Raw genomic sequence first — 18,336 nt, forward strand, 5'->3', positions numbered from 1 at the left:
TAAAAGAGCTAGTGGACAAGATTCATAAGCTGGAAACAGCGCACAAGGGCAGACAGTTGAGGGGGACACTGACGGAACTTACAAAATGTAGGGAGGAACTTCGGACTTTTTTGAATGAAAGATATCTCCGGTATCGTAATCATTATAAGCGTTTCCTTTATCAGCACGCCAACAAATGTGGCAGATCTCTATCCAATCTTTTACATCCCCGCAATCTCACAACATACATTCCTAGACTGAGGCGGCGAGGGGGAGGGGAGACGAGCAATCCGACAGAGGTCTTGGAGGAATTGAGGGGGTTTTACTCGGTCTTGTATAATATCCGAGGGAAGTTCTCTGATATGGAGCCACAGGCATTGACTGAGCGCATTGAGGGATATATGGCGGACACAGCTTTACCGACTCTGAAAACTGAGAAGGTACTACAATTAGAATGCCTGCTCTCGGAAGAGGAAGTGGGTGAAGCTATTAAGAATACTCCAAATGGGAAAAGTCCAGGCCCTGACGGATTTTCCCCTACATTTTATAAAACATTTCGAGAAATGCTTACCCCATTCCTAACAAAGGTCTTTAACGCAATATCAGGGGATACCCCCTTTGCAGCTCAGTCACTGGCGGCGCATATTACGGTTCTTCCGAAACCTGGTAAAGACCCCACCATGGTTTCTAATTATAGACCAATATCTCTACTCAATGTAGACATAAAATTATACTCCAAGATTCTGGCTAATAGGCTTGCTCCCCTTCTCCCCTCCATCATAGATACAGACCAAGTAGGATTTATACAAGGGAGGGAAGCGCGGGATAATGTTAACAAGACTCTGCTGCTCATAGCTCATGCCAAAAACTCGTCTCAGCCGCTGGGTATACTATCAGTAGACGCCGAAAAAGCGTTTGACAGTGCACATTGGGACTTCCTGAGGGCGGCTTTAAAGCAAATAGGGTTACGTTCAGGCTTTTTAAATAAGGTAATGGCCTTATATACCTGTCCTTCGGCCCGTATAAAGGCAAACGGTTTCTTATCACAACCTATTAAAATTAAAAATGGAACAAGGCAGGGGTGTCCTCTCTCCCCGCTGTTGTATGTAATTACAATGGAACACCTCGCTAATGCGATCAGAAGTCCCAGTATACACGGTATGCGAATAGGAGGAGAGGCATATAAGGCAGCGCTGTATGCTGACGATTTGTTAATATATGTTTCCCAGCCACACATTACTTTCCCTTCTTTGTTGGCAGAGTTCGAGAGATTTGGGGATCTGAGTAATTTCAGGGTTAATTACGCGAAATCAGAGGCCTTGAATATCACACTGCAGTCACAGGACGTGTTATTGGCTAAAAGTAACTTCCCATTTAAGTGGCAATCCTAGGCTATCAAAGATTTGGGCATAAGTGTCCCCGCAGATCTGGGATCATTGTACTCTATGAATTACCTAGCATTATTAACACGAACAGTCAAGGAGCTTCGGTCATATCATAGAAAACCCATATCTTGGTTCGGGCGCATCAACACGTTTAAGATGGATATACTACCCCGGTTTCTATATATATTTCAGGCAGTTCCGATTCTCCCTCCCGCTAGTTTTTTTCGGACCTTCAGGTCTGCCCTAACTCACTTTATATGGGGACACTCTAGAGCCAGAATAAAATATCATACACTTACAAGGCATATTAATGATGGGAGCGCTGGACTTCCTGACCTACGCGGATATCATCAGGCGGCCTTGTTAGTTCGACTGTTTGATTGGCATTTTAACGAAAGGGTTAAGAAATGGGTCACACTTGAGCAGGAAAGCTCTTCAACTCCCTTAAAATATCTTCCATGGCTTGAGTCCAGAGAGGGGGTGAGATTATCTTCGGCGGATTTTTTTATTAAAGCCACATTGAGGGTATGGGATCAGGTAAAACAGAGAGGTGGGTTGGTGGGATGCCCCTTCCTTTTAGCACCTATCATTTCCAACCCAGAATTTCCCCCGAGAGTCGGTCGGTCCAACTTTTTAAGATGGAATGTTCAACAGGACGGTAGGATTTATCACACCCTCATAGCGTCCAACATGAGATCTTTCACGCAGATGCAAAATATGGAACCCCCTCGGATATTGTCCTGGATGGAATACAGACAACTCTATTCGTTTGTTAAATCCAGGTCACGGGGAATAGGAGGTCGGTCAGACACCTCGGTTTTGCCCTTTGAAAAATTGTTTATGCAGGATTCTATACCACCCCATTTGATGTCCCTCATATATAAGTTGATAGGTCAGGCAGTTCCCTCTGCGGACTCGGATCCCAAATATATGACAAGGTGGGAAGAAGAACTGGAGACGACTTTTACAGACACAGAAAAACAGAGAGCCTATATATTTACACATAAAATGTCAACTGCCGGGTACACAAAAGAGAAAAACTATAAGATTTTGACAAGATGGTATCGGTGTCCGGTGCAGCTGCACAGGATCTTCCCTTCTGTTGCCGAGGAGTGTTGGCGCTGTGGGGCAGTCCGGGGGACGATGACACATATATGGTGGTACTGCTACAAAATTAAACCATTCTGGGAGGCAATTTTTCAAACATATACAAAAATAACTGGGACAGTAGTGCCACAGACCCCTCAAATAGCACTGTTGTCAATGCTCCCAGGTTCCATTAAAGCCCAAAAAGGGGATATACTACGGTTCTGTTTGGCAGCGGCAAGAGCAGTGATACCCAGACACTGGAGATCACAAGAGGTCCCGGCTTTGAGGGAGTGGACACAGGAATTTGAGTATATTTATCATATGGAGGAATTGATGGCAGAGGCAGAGGGACGCAACGAGAGGTTTTTGAAAATTTGGACGTCTTGGATACTTTTTAAAGATACAGATGGTTACCGAACACTTTTTTGAGCCTCAGTGGAACGGCAATAGTTAGTGGACGGATCAGGATAGGCTTTATAAGCGGCTACCCCCCTCCCCCTCCCAAATCCTTAGATGTTTCTCTTTATCTTCTTAAGCTTACTTTTCTGGTCTATATATGATTATTCTTTTCTCTCGATACTCTTTTCTTTTCTATTTCTGTACAGGTAAAAATGGAAGGTGTCGGTTATTCTTAAGGATCATACTAGATTTTGAGTACAATAAGTTCTTATTAAAGAAAAATGACCCATGCGATGGAGGAGATCATAATGTAAAACAAGTGAGGAGTGGCTTTTTTTTTTTTTTTCTCTTTCTCCTCTTCCTCTTAAATATGCAAATATCAGACTTGTGTAGCGATACAGGAAGACAGATTGAATTAGATGGCTCTAATACTTTAAAGGATGAAGTGTATCAGTTGTAGAATGTTTATAGTACTACTGTTCATATAATGGTGATACTTGTGATGCCATCTCTGTATCCTTGGTTGTTTGTATGTTATTCTCTTTATCTTCTATTCAATAAAGAAAGATTATACATAAAGGTGTGGGAGACCTGGTTGCTATGTGTCTGTGCGTACACACCTCATTCTGGCCTTTAGGATTACCTGGAAGTACTATCCCAGCATGGGTGCAGTACTCAGTGGTGCCTGACCGTGTCAGGGGCGCCAAAGAAGCAAGTGACAGCAACGGTAGAGACAGCAGGGCTGGAGAAGGTGAGTAAAGTTTTTTATTTTTTTCTCAGACACGTGTTTTCTTCGGTGCGTGTCACACGGAACACATTGCGTTCTGTGTGACACCCGTGATGCCAGAGAAAAACGGACATGTCTACGTGTGGATCACACGGGCACATGTATGCTCCATACGGACACACGGTCCGTGTGGCATTACGTGTGTGTGCCTGTTACCATAGGGTAACATTGGTGCACGTGTGCTCGTGCCGCCACTACATGTAAAAATGTTCCAAACCCGTACCGGCGGCACGGAAGTGTGTTGCAGGCCTACGACAGTGAAGGGGTGTGGTGCTGGATGGAAGATATATTTCTCCCAGCAAGTGCCTTTCACACTGGGGAGCCACAGGGAAGGAGGTCAAACCTGGCTTGGACCTTCTCTGTTAGATCGGGTTTTTTGGGCAATGCTCTAGGTGCACAGGTGCATTAGGACACCATAAATAGACAGGCCTAACTCCTCAGTGTGTGGGTTGTTGGGCTGGAAAAATGAATCTGGTTTGGTGGGAAAAACATACCTGAATGGACTAGCAACTCTGGAACCTTAGCTACAGTTAGGTCCAGAAATATTTGGACAGTGACACAATTTTCGCGAGTTGGGCTCTGCATGCCACCACATTGGATTTGAAATGAAACCTCTACAACAGAATTCAAGTGCAGATTGTAACGTTTAATTTAAAGGTTTGAACAAAAATATCTGATAGAAATTGTAGGAATTGTACACATTTCTTTACAAACACTCCACATTTTAGGAGGTCAAAAGTAATTGGACAAATAAACCAAACCCAAACAAAATATTTTTATTTTCAATATTTTGTTGCGAATCCTTTGGAGGCAATCACTGCCTTAAGTCTGGAACCCATGGACATCACCAAACGCTGGGTTTCCTCCTTCTTAATGCTTTGCCAGGCCTTTACAGCCGCAGCCTTCAGGTCTTGCTTGTTTGTGGGTCTTTCCGTCTTAAGTCTGGATTTGAGCAAGTGAAATGCATGCTCAATTGGGTTAAGATCTGGTGATTGACTTGGTCATTGCAGAATGTTCCACTGCGGTTGCGGTTTTTCTGCAAAGCGCCGGATTGTGCCGCACAGGAAAAACCGGAGGTGTTAAAGCAGCCTTAGACAAGATGAACTTTTCCTTTGCATACCTATCTGAAGTAAGACTGTGTTTTTCTGTTTGCTATTTGTGTGAATAAAACACTGAATTTTTGGACTGTTAACATGTGTGTGCCTCTTTACAACATCCGTGCCATTGCCTACTTGAGCTAATTCGCTACAGGACCTACATAAAGAATATCCTCATGAACTCAAAAGAGGTTGTAGAACAACAGTAACAGGAAAATAATAATTTTGCACTACGAAAGGATAAAGGCATTCTTTTCAGGTCTTCATCACTACACATCTGGGTGGTTACAGGACAATGCCCCTTCATCTATTTTGGCGACACCTCTTAGGCATACTGGACGGCTTGATTCCTCTTCAAGGGATTATGTAATAATCCAAAAGAGGCCATTACAAATGTATCTGCATTGATAGGAGCCGGTGGAAAAGTTCTTTCATTGACGTATTGCCTGGTATTATTCTGTCAGATTAAATATGTTATTGCTTTGTAATACTACTGGAGTCCAGCAAGTGTCATTAAAGGGAAACTATCACCAGTTTTTTGCCCTATAAGCTGCGGCCACCACCAGTGGGCTCTTATATACAGCATTCTAACATGCTGTATATAAGTGTTACGTCACCACGGGAGTCCGCTCCATCGACTTCTACTCCGATCGCCAGGCGACGCCGTGTTCCTGCCTTGGATAGTGCTGGTGATGGGAGAGGAGTCGATGCTAGCGGCGCCGGTGGGCACAGGCTCTGCTCATGCACTGGTCTGGGTTTCCTGGGGATCTGCAGTGCCACTGGCTTGACTGTAGGTGGCGGGTGTCTCCCAGCTGAAGTACCATCATTCAGCTACAGCCTATGGGAAGACACCACACCCTTTTTAATGCCCCTCCTGTCTGCTGACCTCTGCCAGAGATAGTTCTGAAAATTCTCTCTCCTGTTCTGTGAATTTGTGTGCTGATTACCGCTCGTTTCCTGACTACCCTCCTGCCTGCTGTTTTTGTACCTCTCTGCCGGATCTGGTTTTGACCTCTGCTTGTTTCTGATTACGTCCTTGCCTGCCGATTCTGTCCCTGTTCTGCAATTCCTGGTTTGACCCTGCCTGACGACCACGCTCTCAGACTGCAGCCTTCCACAGGTAGTGATCTCCAGGGCCCTGTGTAATTCCAAATCCCTGTATAGGGGTTAAAGGGTTTCAGGGTTCTGGGGGTCCTGCTTGGTGAATGGCTTCCCTCTAGCCTGTCCATTACAGCCCGTCTGAGTCTGTGGATCCAGGCAGGTGTTACAATAAGATTCCAGACCGCTGTGTAGAACATAAAAAACACTTTACAATACTCACCTAAACCGGTCGCTGCAGATGAGGAAACATTGACATTTTGGGTCAAAGACCAGGAAACTCCCTAGATCAATTTAGAACTTGTGGTCAATCCTCATTAAGTGGGTAGACAAACCTAAACACAAAAATTGTGTACACTCCAAGCAATGATTAAGTAAGAATGGGTTGTCATCTGTCATGATTTGGTCCAAAAGGTGATATCCAGCACGCCACAGCGAATTGCAGAAGTTTTGAAAAATAAGGGTCAGCACAGTAAATATTGAGTCTTTACATAGACTTGATGTATTTGTCATTAAAAGTGTAAAACCTTGAAATACTGATAATTGTAGTTCAGTAACCATAGAAACATGAGTAAAACATCTAAAAACAGCAGTGAAGTGAGAAAACCACAATTTGTGTCATTCTAATAAGTTTTGGCCATGACGGTATATTCTAAGACCTGAGATTTCTGAGAGAACTTTTTGTCTCTCGTTGATGGAGCTGTGTGGGGCCTGCTATGCAGGGTTGGGCCTTGTGCACACGCTGAGGTTTTTGATGCATTTTTTTTTCTTTTTTTAAATCTGCAAGCCTCTCCTGAAGTCAGCAAAGTTGATGAGATTTCTGAAGTAAAATTGCATTTTTTTCCCCTTTAGATTTTGATGCAGAAAAATCTACAGCATGTCAATTGTTGGGCTGTTTTTTCTGTGTTTTTAGCCCTTTCAGCAATTGACGTCACGAAAAAAAAGCACAGAAAAAAGCACCAAAACCGGATGCGTTTTTTGGTGCGTTTTTTCTGCCAGAAGGTTCAGATTTGATGCAGAAAATTTCTGCACCAAATCTGCAGCATGTGCACATAGCCTTAGAGCTAGTATCTATTGATACCATTTAGAAATACTTGCAACATTTTGACAGTGACTACCTCAAAGTGCTCGGTGCGTGGCTGCGGTAAAGGTGTGAGGTGTTGGTCTCATAAAGGTCGCAGCAGCTTTCGTGTCACGGTCCTGTGAATTTTTTTTTTCACAGTCCGGTGATATTTTCCGGTCACAGTCCGGTGATATTTTCCGGTCACAGTCCGGTGATATTTTCCGGTCACAGTCCGGTGATATTTTCCGGTCACAGTCCGGTGATATTTTTCTGTCACAGTCCGGTGATATTTTCCGGTCACAGTCCGGTGATATTTTCCGGTCACAGTCCGGTAACAATTTCCAGTCACAGTCCGGTGATATTTTTCTGTCACAGTCCAGTGACCATTTCCTGTCACAGTCCGGTGACAATTTCCGGTCACAGTCCGGTGACAATTTCCGGTCACAGTCCGGTAACAATTTCCAGTCACAGTCCGGTGATATTTTCCTGTCTCAGTCCGGTGATATTTTCCGGTCACAGTCCGGTGATATTTTCCGGTCACAGTCCGGTGATATTTTTCTGTCACAGTCCAGTGACCATTTCCTGTCACAGTCCGGTGACAATTTCCGGTCACAGTCCGGTGACAATTTCCAGTCACAGTCCGGTGATATTTTCCTGTCACAGTCCGGTGATATTTTCCTGTCTCAGTCCGGTGATATTTTCCTGTCTCAGTCCGATGATATTTTCCTGTCACAGTCCGATGATATTTTCCTGTCACAGTCCGGTGATATTTTCCGGTCACAGTCCGGTGATATTTTTCTGTCACAGTCCAGTGACCATTTCCTGTCACAGTCCGGTGACAATTTCCGGTCACAGTCCGGTGACAATTTCCAGTCACAGTCCGGTGATATTTTCCTGTCACAGTCCGGTGATATTTTCATGTCTCAGTCCGGTGATATTTTCCTGTCTCAGTCCGATGATATTTTCCTGTCACAGTCCGGTGATATTTTCCGGTCACAGTCCGGTGATATTTTTCTGTCACAGTCCAGTGACCATTTCCTGTCACAGTCCGGTGACAATTTCCGGTCACAGTCCGGTAACAATTTCCAGTCACAGTCCGGTGATATTTTCCTGTCACAGTCCGGTGATATTTTCCTGTCTCAGTCCGGTGATATTTTCCTGTCTCAGTCCGGTGATATTTTCCGGTCACAGTCCGGTGATATTTTCCGGTCACAGTCCGGTGATATTTTCCGGTCACAGTCCGGTGACATTTTTCTGTCACAGTCCAGTGACCATTTCCTGTCACAGTCCGGTGACAATTTCCGGTCACAGTCCGGTGATATTTTCCGGTCACAGTCCGGTGATATTTTCCTGTCACAGTCCGGTGATATTTTCCTGTCTCAGTCCGGTGATATTTTCCTGTCACAGTCCGATGATATTTTCCTGTCACAGTCCGGTGATATTTTCCTGTCACAGTCCGGTGATATTTTCCTGTCACAGTCCGGTGATATTTTCCTGTCACAGTCCGGTGATATTTTCCTGTCACAGTCCGGTGATATTTTTCTGTCACAGTCCGGTGATATTTTCCTGTCACAGTCCGGTGATATTTTCCTGTCACAGTCCGGTGATATTTTTCTGTCACAGTCCGGTGATATTTTCCTTTCACAGTCCGGTGATATTTTCCAGTCCCAATAGGGCAATATCATGTCATATTCAATTTATAACTTTGCAGCACAGGGTCAGGGTTATGTGACCCTTATAACAACCTTAGGAGGATACACAGGACCCTTACACAGAGCAGCAGCCTTCATCCTGCAGTCTCCAGTGCATTCACGTGATGGGCGCCTGCTGTCAGCTCACTGGCGCCCCCTAGGCTAGTTCCGTTACTCGGTAGCTGTCAGTGCGGGCCGTGTGCAGGTACACTGGCGGTAATACCCGGTATGCGGGCAGTGGGAGAGCCCAGAACAACACACAGGATCCATTTCTGACTACCGGGGGGGGCTGACCAGGCTCAGGCCTCGCCTCCCCGCTCTGTCACTTCCTGTCCCGGGCCGGCCGGTGTTTACTGCTCCACCCGGATTAGGCCTCTCGGGGCCCCATGGATTTTACATAGTGGAAGCGGTGTTTGCAGAGATTTTCGCCGGCAGACGCTGCGGACCAGTGTCCTGGGCATGTCCTCGGTCGCGCCATGCCCGGCGCTCTGCTGCTGCCGCCGTCCCCTGCACCCCGGGCCTGTCCCGGAGCCTCCGCAGCAATTTCTCCCGGGGCCTCCAGACCCTGCGTCCGCCTCCAGCTTCCAGCTCTACCGCCTGCATCACTTCCACCTGGGGCTGGAGCTGCGGCCGGACACCAGGGACCTGTCCGGCTGTCTGGTGCTGGAGCTCAGCCCGCTGGTACCCGGGGGCCCGACTCTGGTCCTGGACACTCACCCGGTGGTCAGAGTGAGTTCTGTGCGCTGCCGGAGGGGAGGACGGCACAGCAAGAGTGCCAGTCCCAGATATTACCAGTGTGCCAAGCAGACCTGCCCCAAGGGCGAGGACTCCCGGACTGGAAATGCCCCAGGTGTGTGCCCCCCACACCCGGGGACGCCTGACTCCCCCGGCAGCTCTCCACTCACTGAACAGTTATGGTGTGTGGCACAAGAGCCTGGCACAATGCCCCCTGGCACATTGGACTGCCCCCCTATTGTGGCCCCTGAGCCCCTTGACCTGTCCTTTTCTCGTAACCACACGCCTCCATGTTCACCGGGTGGCCCCATTGTGAATGGTCATCGCCCCCCAGTATCTCCACTTCCATCTCTAAACCCCTTAGCCGCCCCATATTCTCCCACCGCTGACCTGTCCTTCCACTCCTCGTCCTCTGGCTACACCTTGTCACCAGATCCTCTGGTCTCTCCAACCCCTGAGGGCATGTTTGCTCCAGCAGTTACCCCTCCCCACTTCCCACCAATGGACATTCCTGGAATGGAGGAATTGCCTAGCACTTTTAGACAGCCTTGTGGCATCCATAATGCCAATGATTCTGGGCCCTCTCGTTGCACCTGCTGCTTCCCTTTGGACTTTAGGGTCGATGAGTTGACAGATTATGGCTCGGCTCTCACCATCACTGTGCCTGAAACTTTACAGACCAACGAGACGTTCCAGGTCATCGTACACTACGTCACCGGAGAGGGTCCTGCGGTGAGTCTGCCGCATAGCTTAGGCTATGTATGACAATCGGATATGGAAGCTTTCTCTACAGGGATTGTCCTCCGTGGCGGTTGTAGCGGATTTGTCAGTATGATGTAGTCTTGCAGAGTTTGCTCAGGAAGCTTACTTGTGTTATACTTCTTATATTCTTCTCTGTTTCATTTCCCAGGTATGGTGGCTGGACCCTGAACTCTCCTATGGAAGCTCGGAGTTGTTTGTGTTCACTCAAGGACACTCCGTTTGCAACCGTTCATTCTTCCCTTGCTTTGATACACCGGCTGTAAAGTGTACTTACTCCGCCTCTGTCAAGGTACGTTGTAGCATTTGAACTGAAAAATTGAAGTTTTATCGTACTGTTTCCTTTAGAAAGCGCAAAATTGTGCATTTAAGGGGAGTCTGTCAGCACAAAACTGTTCAAACCAAGCACTTGCAGTTGGTGCACCATGGTGTGGCTGAGCAAATTCATGGCACCTTTCTACCTACTTGTTTTACGTTTATATCCTACCATTTAGGCCTAAGCCACACGGCATGAAAATCGGTGCAAGTGGAGTGCGATAAAAAATCGCATTCCACTCGGACCAATATTAGCCTGTGTGTCAGCACTCATGAGTGATTATTTTCTCAGCTCTAATTGGACCGAGAAAACAATCGCAGCATGCTGCGACTGTAATGCGAGACTCTTTCTCTGGAACCCATTCAAGTCTATGGGGCGAGAGAAAAATCGCAGTACACCGGTGTACCACGAGTGCAGTGCGAGAATGGCAATCGCCGGCTACGGAGGGAGATAAATCCTTCCCTCCCCTTCTCAGAGCCGGCCGCCCCCTGCAGCTGAGGTCCGCTCGCACAGTCGGACTTCAGTCGCAGGGACACTCGGCTCTGCTGTACTGACAGCGTGAGCCGAGTGTCATGCGAGGGTATCGCAGTAATCCCCGTGTGGCCCCAGCCTTATTGATGCTCTAGATGGCAGAAGCCAGAGAAAGGTGGACGTTGTAGGTGGATGGTGAACTGAGCTTTCCTGCAACACCTAAGGCCATGTGTCCACGCTGCGGAAAATGCGCGGATTTTGCCGCGGATTTCTCGCGGAAAAGCCGTGGATTTTCCAAAAATCTGCAGCAGCGGCACTTCCAAGCCATTTCAATGGCATTTTGGAAATGCTGTGTCCATGCTGCGGATTTTTCCGCGGATTTTGATCCGTAAAAATCTGCAACATGTCAATTATTGTTGCGGATTTTGATCCGGATTTTGGCTATAGAATTGGGAAAAAAAAAAATCCGCACCAAAATCCGTGGCAATTCCGCGGCAAAAAAAAGGTGCGGATTTGCCGCGAAAGTCGCGGATTTTCATGCAGAAAAATCCGCAGCAACATTCTACCGTGGACACATAGCCTAAGAGCTGTGCTTGGTTTGAACATTTTCTTGCCCTGATAAACCTCTCTAAATGGTTTTCACATCGAGACTTCCACAAGGTACATAATAAAGGTCTGAATTCGGAAACATCGACCGGTCACTAGAACAAGCCCCCATGTTCCTTCTCAATGAATGACCACATTGAGGAGACGTGACGAGTGACTGCTGACATTCACCCTGATGCTACCCTTGATGGAATAAACTTACCAAAACTGTCTAAATCTTTAGACAGTGTGAACAAAAGAATCTAAAAATGCACCAAACATATCACAATGGCGTTTGCTGTTGTACAAATTTAATGCATCTTTAGTCTATATCTGATATTAGTTGACTGACTTTGTGCCAACATTTTTGCATAATTTTGGTGCACAGTATCTAATCTCAAGTCATAACCTTTCCCATAGAGCCATGTCATTTTTATTCTAAGCCACACTCCCTGTTAACCCCTTCACGACCGCGGGCAGTAAAATTACGTCCTATTTTAACGTGACTTAACAACCAGGGACGTAATTTTACGGCCTAAACTTCATTTGATTGCCGTGGCCATAGCCACGGCTTTCAAATGATGTCCCCTGCTGTTTCTTACAGCAGGGGACCTTTGCTTGACCCCAGGGGGGGTGGCATCGCCACCCCCCATAGGCGATCGATGTGATTGGCTGTTCAAATCTGAACCGCCAACCACATCGTTCGCACTAATTTCGGCAAAAATAATGCCCGAATTAGTGCGATACTGTGAGATCCTGCTATGATCTATTGTAGCAGCTACAGCAGATCATAGATGGATCTCAAACATGTCGCCCCCAGCCCCTGCAGCACTGATTGGAGCGATTGCGCGTCATAGCACGATCGTTCCAATCAGTGTGCAGTGGGGCGGTGTGATCTGCAGGTGGCCGCCCTCCCCAGGCCTGTGCTGGTCTGGGGACCCTCCCCCAACATGTCTGCAGCGTGCACTGGCTGGTACTTTTGGTACCACGGCACCGCTGCTGCTGCCGCCGAAGCCTCTGATGTCACCGCTCCTGCTCCAATGGTAAGTATTCCGCTCCCTGCGCGCTCTCGCGATGGACCCTGCGCGCTCCCGTGAAGGCCCCTGCCCGTACCCCCCCGATCTGCCCCCCGGCATCCCGATCTGCTCCCCACGCGATCTGCCTGCCTCCTCTGTCATCTCTATTCTGCTTCCAAAGTTCCTTCCTACTGCCTTTGCTTCTCCGCCCCCTCTGCTCTCCCTCTCTGCACCCCCCTCCCCATCCCCCCCCCTCCGACATCCTCTTACCTGCCTTCACGGGTCGTCCGAGGTCTTCACTGGCCCGATCACATCTGCCTCCGTCGCTGGGTCCTTCTGCTGATCTGTCCAACGTCCTACCTGCTGCTCGTGTAAAGCTGTCCATCTCACTGTCTTCTTGTTCCTCTGGTCAGTGATCCTCTTGGTACTGTGAGTATAACTTTTTTTTTTTTTTTTTCTTGTTTCCTGTCCATTTTTACACCCCATCCGTCCGTGCGTCCCGCCAAGCGCTGATTAGGGATGCAGATAACGGATCTGCATCCATGGTCAGTTTTCAGCGGGACTTTTTTTTCCCATATCCCCGACGCTTCTTGTATCTTATCTGTCCATGCATCCCGCCGAGCGCTGATCAGGGATGCACATAACGGATCTGCATCCGTGGTCAATTTTTGGCGTGACTTTTTTCCGGATTCGCAACGCTTTTTGTATCGCAGCCGTCCGTGCGTCCCGACGAGCGCTGATCAGGGATGCACATAACGGATTGGCATCCCTGCTCAATTTTTGGCGTGACCTTTTTTTTTTTCTTCCGTATCCCCAACGCTTTTTGTATCTCATCCGACCGTGCGTCCTGCAGCGGCCGATTAGTGCACCGCGTCTGTGCGTTTGAAAACTCAAATGGCGTTCCTTCTCTTCTGAGCCCCACCATGTGCCCAAACAATTACTTTCCACCACATATGAGGTATCTGCGTACTCAGGAGAAATTGTACAATACGTTTTATGGTGCATTTTTTCCTGATACCCTTGTGGAAAAAAAAAGCTACCTGGTTCAAGTGACAGTTTTGTGGTGAAAAAAAAATTGTATTCATGGCTTAACATTATTAACTTCTGTGGAGCCCCTTGGGGCTCGCTAAACATCTAGATAAACTCCTTGAGGGGTCTAGTTTCCAAAATGGGGTCACTTGTGGGGGAGCTCCACTGTTTAGGCACCATAGGGGGTCTCCAAACGTGACATGGCGTCCACTAATGATTCCAACCAATTTTGCTGTCAAATGGCGCTCCTTCTCTTCTGAGCCCCGCCATGTGCCCAAACAATTACTTTCCACCACATATGAGGTATCGTCGTACTCAGGAATAAATGCACTATAAATTTTATGGTGAATTTTTGCTGATACCCTTGTGAAAAAAAAGCTACCTAGTTGAAGCAACAGTTTTTTGTGGTAAAAAAAAAATAATTTTTTTTTTCTTTTCACAGCTCAACGTTATAAACTTCTGTGATGCCCCCAGGGGTTCAAAGTGCTCACCAAACATCTAGAAAAAATATTTGAGGGCTCTAGTTTCCAAAATGGGGTCACTTGTGGGGGAGCTCCATTGTTTAGGCACCTCAGGGGGTCTTCAAACCCGACATGGCGCCCGCTAATGAGTGCAGCTAATTTTGCGTTCAAAAATTCAAATGGCGCGCCTTCCCTTCCGAGCTCCGCTGTCCGCCCAAACAATTGATTTTTACCACATATGAGGTATCTGCGTACTCAGGAGAAAATGCACAATAAATTGTAGAGTGTACTTTCTCTTTTCTCCCTTGTGAAAATGAAAATTTTATGGCTAAATTAACATTTTTGTGTTAAAAAGTAAAATTTTCATTTTTTCCTTCTGTGGAGGTGGCACTGAGCTATAGCTTGTTTGTTCAAACGTAATAAGAATATCTGTGTATATAACTAAATCAAAATGTAGATGTAGATGCAAAATTATCTGTCTGTCTGTGTAGCAATTGCACAGACCCGTAGTATAATTCAAAGTTGTATAATCATGAAGGAGTTAACTAAAGATGATAAAGCCAGAATGTGAAGCTATAAACTCTTATCAGTAATGTTCACACAAAAGGAATGTACGGGAGGGCAGGAGGGATGAGAGAAATTGGGGAGTGAACACACTCCTTCGTTAGTTTCAAGGTTATTTATGCTTACTTACTGTATAATTGGATCTATCGTAATATACGAGCTCAGTTGGTGATGCTGGCTGAAAAGAGAGCATGTCTGTGTTCTTTGTCTTATATACATTGATATATATCGGCACTGGTATACAGCATTAATGGGGCACCGTCTCTGGATCCTAAATGAAGACTCCATTAGCAGTCTTGACCCAAAATTCCTCCCTTGACACTTCCACATTGCTTTGGTTCCTGTGAAGCACCTAAAGGGTTAATAAACTTCTTGGATGTGGTTTTGAGCAGAGTGAGGGGTGCAGTTTTTAGAATGGGGTCACTTTTGGGTATTTTCTGTCACCTAGGTCTCTCAAAGTCACTTCAAATGTGATGTGGTCCCTAAAAAAAATTTATTTTCTAAATTTTGTTGAAAAAATTAGAAATTGCTGATGACCTTTGACCCCTTCTAACTTCCTAACGAAAAAACATTTTGTTTCGAAAATTGCGCTGGTGTAAAGTAGACAAGTGGGAAAGTTTATTTAGTAACTATTATGTGTGACATATCGCTCAGATTTATGGGCATACATTTCCAAAGTTTGAAAATTTCGAAATTTTCAAAATTTTCGCAAAATTTCCTAAATTTTCACAAATAAACGCAAAAATTATCGGTTTAAATTTACCACTGACATGAAGTACAATATGTCACGAAAAAACAGTCTCAGAATCGCCAGGATCCGTTGAAGCGTTCCAGAGTTATAACCTGTCAAAGTGACACTGGTCAGAATTGCAAAAATTGGCCCGGTCATTAGGGTGTTTTAGTGGCCGGGGGTGAAGGGGTTAAGGGAGGCACAAAAACTAACACACATCAAAAAAGGGGTGCAAGTTAAAGAGGTGGTCCACTACTGGACAACACCTTATCTCCAGTCTGCTGCACAAAATGGTGGATGGGTACTGTTGTTCCTGTCACAGAGCTATGTCTTCCAGTGCTGTAACTCAATAGAGTTCAACTTCAGCGGTCATCTCGTATAACAGTGTGACATGCCTGCCAGGAGACACAACAGGCAGACTGTTGCCAGCACAGGAGAGAAGTCTCCGCTTTTTGATTTTGTGAAGCAGACTTTTGCTGTTAAGAAGGGATTGTCCATTAGTGAACATGACCTTTTAATGGGTTAGTCACATCTCCAAAACCAGATTCTTACTACTTTTATATAAAAACGTATAATTTTATTAGTATCAAATTACGTACATAACAAAAAATTTTTTTTTTTTTTTTTTTTGTTTTTTTTGTTTTTATGTAGTTTTTTTGTATTCAGTACAAACAGGGAGTGGCCCCCTTCTAAGCGAGCTGGACATTTCATTCTGTGAATCCCCCTGACTGTGTGTGTCCTGTTGGGACCCGGTCGCTCTCAGCCCTTAGCCACATTGAGGCCTATCTTAGACCCATGGTAAGGTTTTAATATTAGAGAGTGTAGGTACTATCCCAACTGAATACACCTTGACGTTTGGTGGGATAGCTTTATGCTTTTTTTGATCAAAAACAGTGTTTACTAAGTACCCTATGTTTATATGCACTATGCTTTTATTTAGTTACAGCAGGGTATGTTTTCACAATTTTTTTTCCTTGGTTTCTCTTTGTCTCATGGCCAGTGTGAACATGGTCTCACAAGTTCCATGTATACCATCTCATACTCCGGCTCACTTTTTTGTTTTTTTGTATAATTTTATTAGTATCAAATTACGTACATAACAAAAAATTAAAAAGCAAAGTGAATAGAGGAAGGATGATCTTACCCTATCCTGTTCCTTCCTCAATACGGGGGTCGGCGTCCTAATGTGAAGACGCCCCCGTTCATCGACGGCTATCCCTGGGTATTACCCTCCCTATTGGTAGAAAGTGATCCCTCTCAGAAAGGAAACAACCCCTACAGTAGTAACACCACAGTGAGGAAGAGGTGCTCAGTCCGCAGTGGCTAATTTGTCTGTATTTGTCCAAAGGACTGAATACGTTTAGGGCAGTCAATCACGTATTATTGGCAATATACCCAATGGACGCCATACCTGGATTCCCCCATACGGACCTCTCTAAGGGTACTTTCACACATCCGGATTTTTGCTCTGCGGCACAATACGGCGTTCTGCAGAAAAACCGCAACCGGCTTTTGTAACGCCGATTGCGGGTTTTTTTGCATTGACTTACATTAGTGCCGCATTGTGCCGTAGGGGCTTGCGTTCGGTCCGGTTTTTGCCGCATGCGGCAGATTTAGCCGATGCGGCGGCCGGATCGAACGTACCCTGCAACGTTTTTTGCTCCGGCAAAAAACACCGCATCGCGCCGCATCCGGCCGCTGCGGCGCATTTTTCAATGCATCCCTATGGAGGCCGGATGCGGCGCGATGCGGAAAAAAACGCATCCGGTCGCCGCATGCGGTATTTTCCACTGCGCATGCTCAGTAGCATGCCGCAACCGGAAAAAACCGGACCGGCCGCATGTAAAAACTGATGCAAAGGATGCGGTGTTTTCACCGCATCCGTTGCATAGTTTTCACAGCCGGATTGAGCCGCAGGGCTCAAACCGGATGTGTGAAAGTAGCCTAAGGTTCTGGAGTAGAAGTACCCCCTCTTTTATTACTGGAGGCTGCATAAGTGGGTATATTGCCAATAATACGTGATTGACTGCCCTAAACGTATTCAGTCCTTTGGATGAACCTGAGGTTCCCCCGTTGTGAGTAATTTGACTCTCTTGGAGGCTATACATACGAGTACATTCCTCAGCCACTGTTATGAGTGATGTATGACATGGCCCAGTGTGGATATCTATAACCACTCTAGTGTCCAGTAGTACCCTAACTCCATTGAGGTGTGAGTAACATAGGAATTACCATTCAGAAAGGTGAAAAATTCATCCTGACATATTCTAGGATAAACTAGCTGAATAGGCAGCACGTTTTTCTCCCTATGTACTATTGAAGTGGCAAATCAGCGATTGCTGATCTGTCCAAAGACAAGAAATTCTCTCAAGAAATTGTTGAAAAGCCCCTGATGAGCCCCTGATATTGACAAGGGCGAAATGCGTCGGGCATTTCTTGAATTGAGTTTTATAAGAAATGTTACTTACCTTTCTATTGGGCATTTCTTGCTTCTCATAAGAAATGTGACTCACCTATCTACCCTTCTTACTGAGCACATAGACTTATGAACATCTGACGACTTCCCTAGGCCCCGTATCCCTACTCATCTGAGTGGTGATACAGACAAATTAGCCACTGCGGACTGAGCACCTCTTCCTCACTGTGGTGTTACTACTGTAGGGGTTGTTTCCTTTCTGAGAGGGATCACTTTCTACCAATAGGGAGGGTAATACCCAGGGATAGCCGTCGATGAACGGGGGCGTCTTCACATTAGGACGCCGACCCCCGTATTGAGGAAGGAACAGGATAGGGTAAGATCATCCTTCCTCTATTCACTTTGCTTTTTAATTGTTTGTTATGTACGTAATTTGATACTAATAAAATTATACGTTTTTATATAAAAGAAGTAAGAATCTGGTTTTGCAATTATCTACTTTTAACATCCAGAATTGTTATAGAAGTTATTCACATCTCCAAGATTCTATACCAATATGTAGTATATGTAATAATAATAGCAAATACATCCTATTAGAAATGTAGTATAGATCTCCTGTTTAGCAATGTCTTCTACCTCATGTGCAGGGCATTGCAGCTTAGGTAT

General features: G+C 45.9%; 1 protein-coding gene across 1 annotated transcript in view; it reads left to right on the plus strand.

Moving 5' to 3' along the window:
• The first annotated feature begins 8,762 nt into the window (after positions 1-8,762).
• Positions 8,763-18,336, plus strand: part of RNPEPL1 (arginyl aminopeptidase like 1) — a 91,841-nt gene continuing 82,267 nt past the window's right edge. Inside the window, exons 1-2 of the mRNA XM_075340370.1 lie at positions 8,763-10,055; positions 10,234-10,374. Coding sequence (XP_075196485.1) covers positions 9,048-10,055; positions 10,234-10,374 — 1,149 coding nt within the window. The 5' untranslated portion in view covers positions 8,763-9,047. The remainder of the gene's footprint in view (positions 10,056-10,233; positions 10,375-18,336) is intronic.

This window comes from Anomaloglossus baeobatrachus, chromosome 3 (assembly GCF_048569485.1).
Source record: "Anomaloglossus baeobatrachus isolate aAnoBae1 chromosome 3, aAnoBae1.hap1, whole genome shotgun sequence".
NCBI classification, from domain to species: domain Eukaryota; kingdom Metazoa; phylum Chordata; class Amphibia; order Anura; family Aromobatidae; genus Anomaloglossus; species Anomaloglossus baeobatrachus.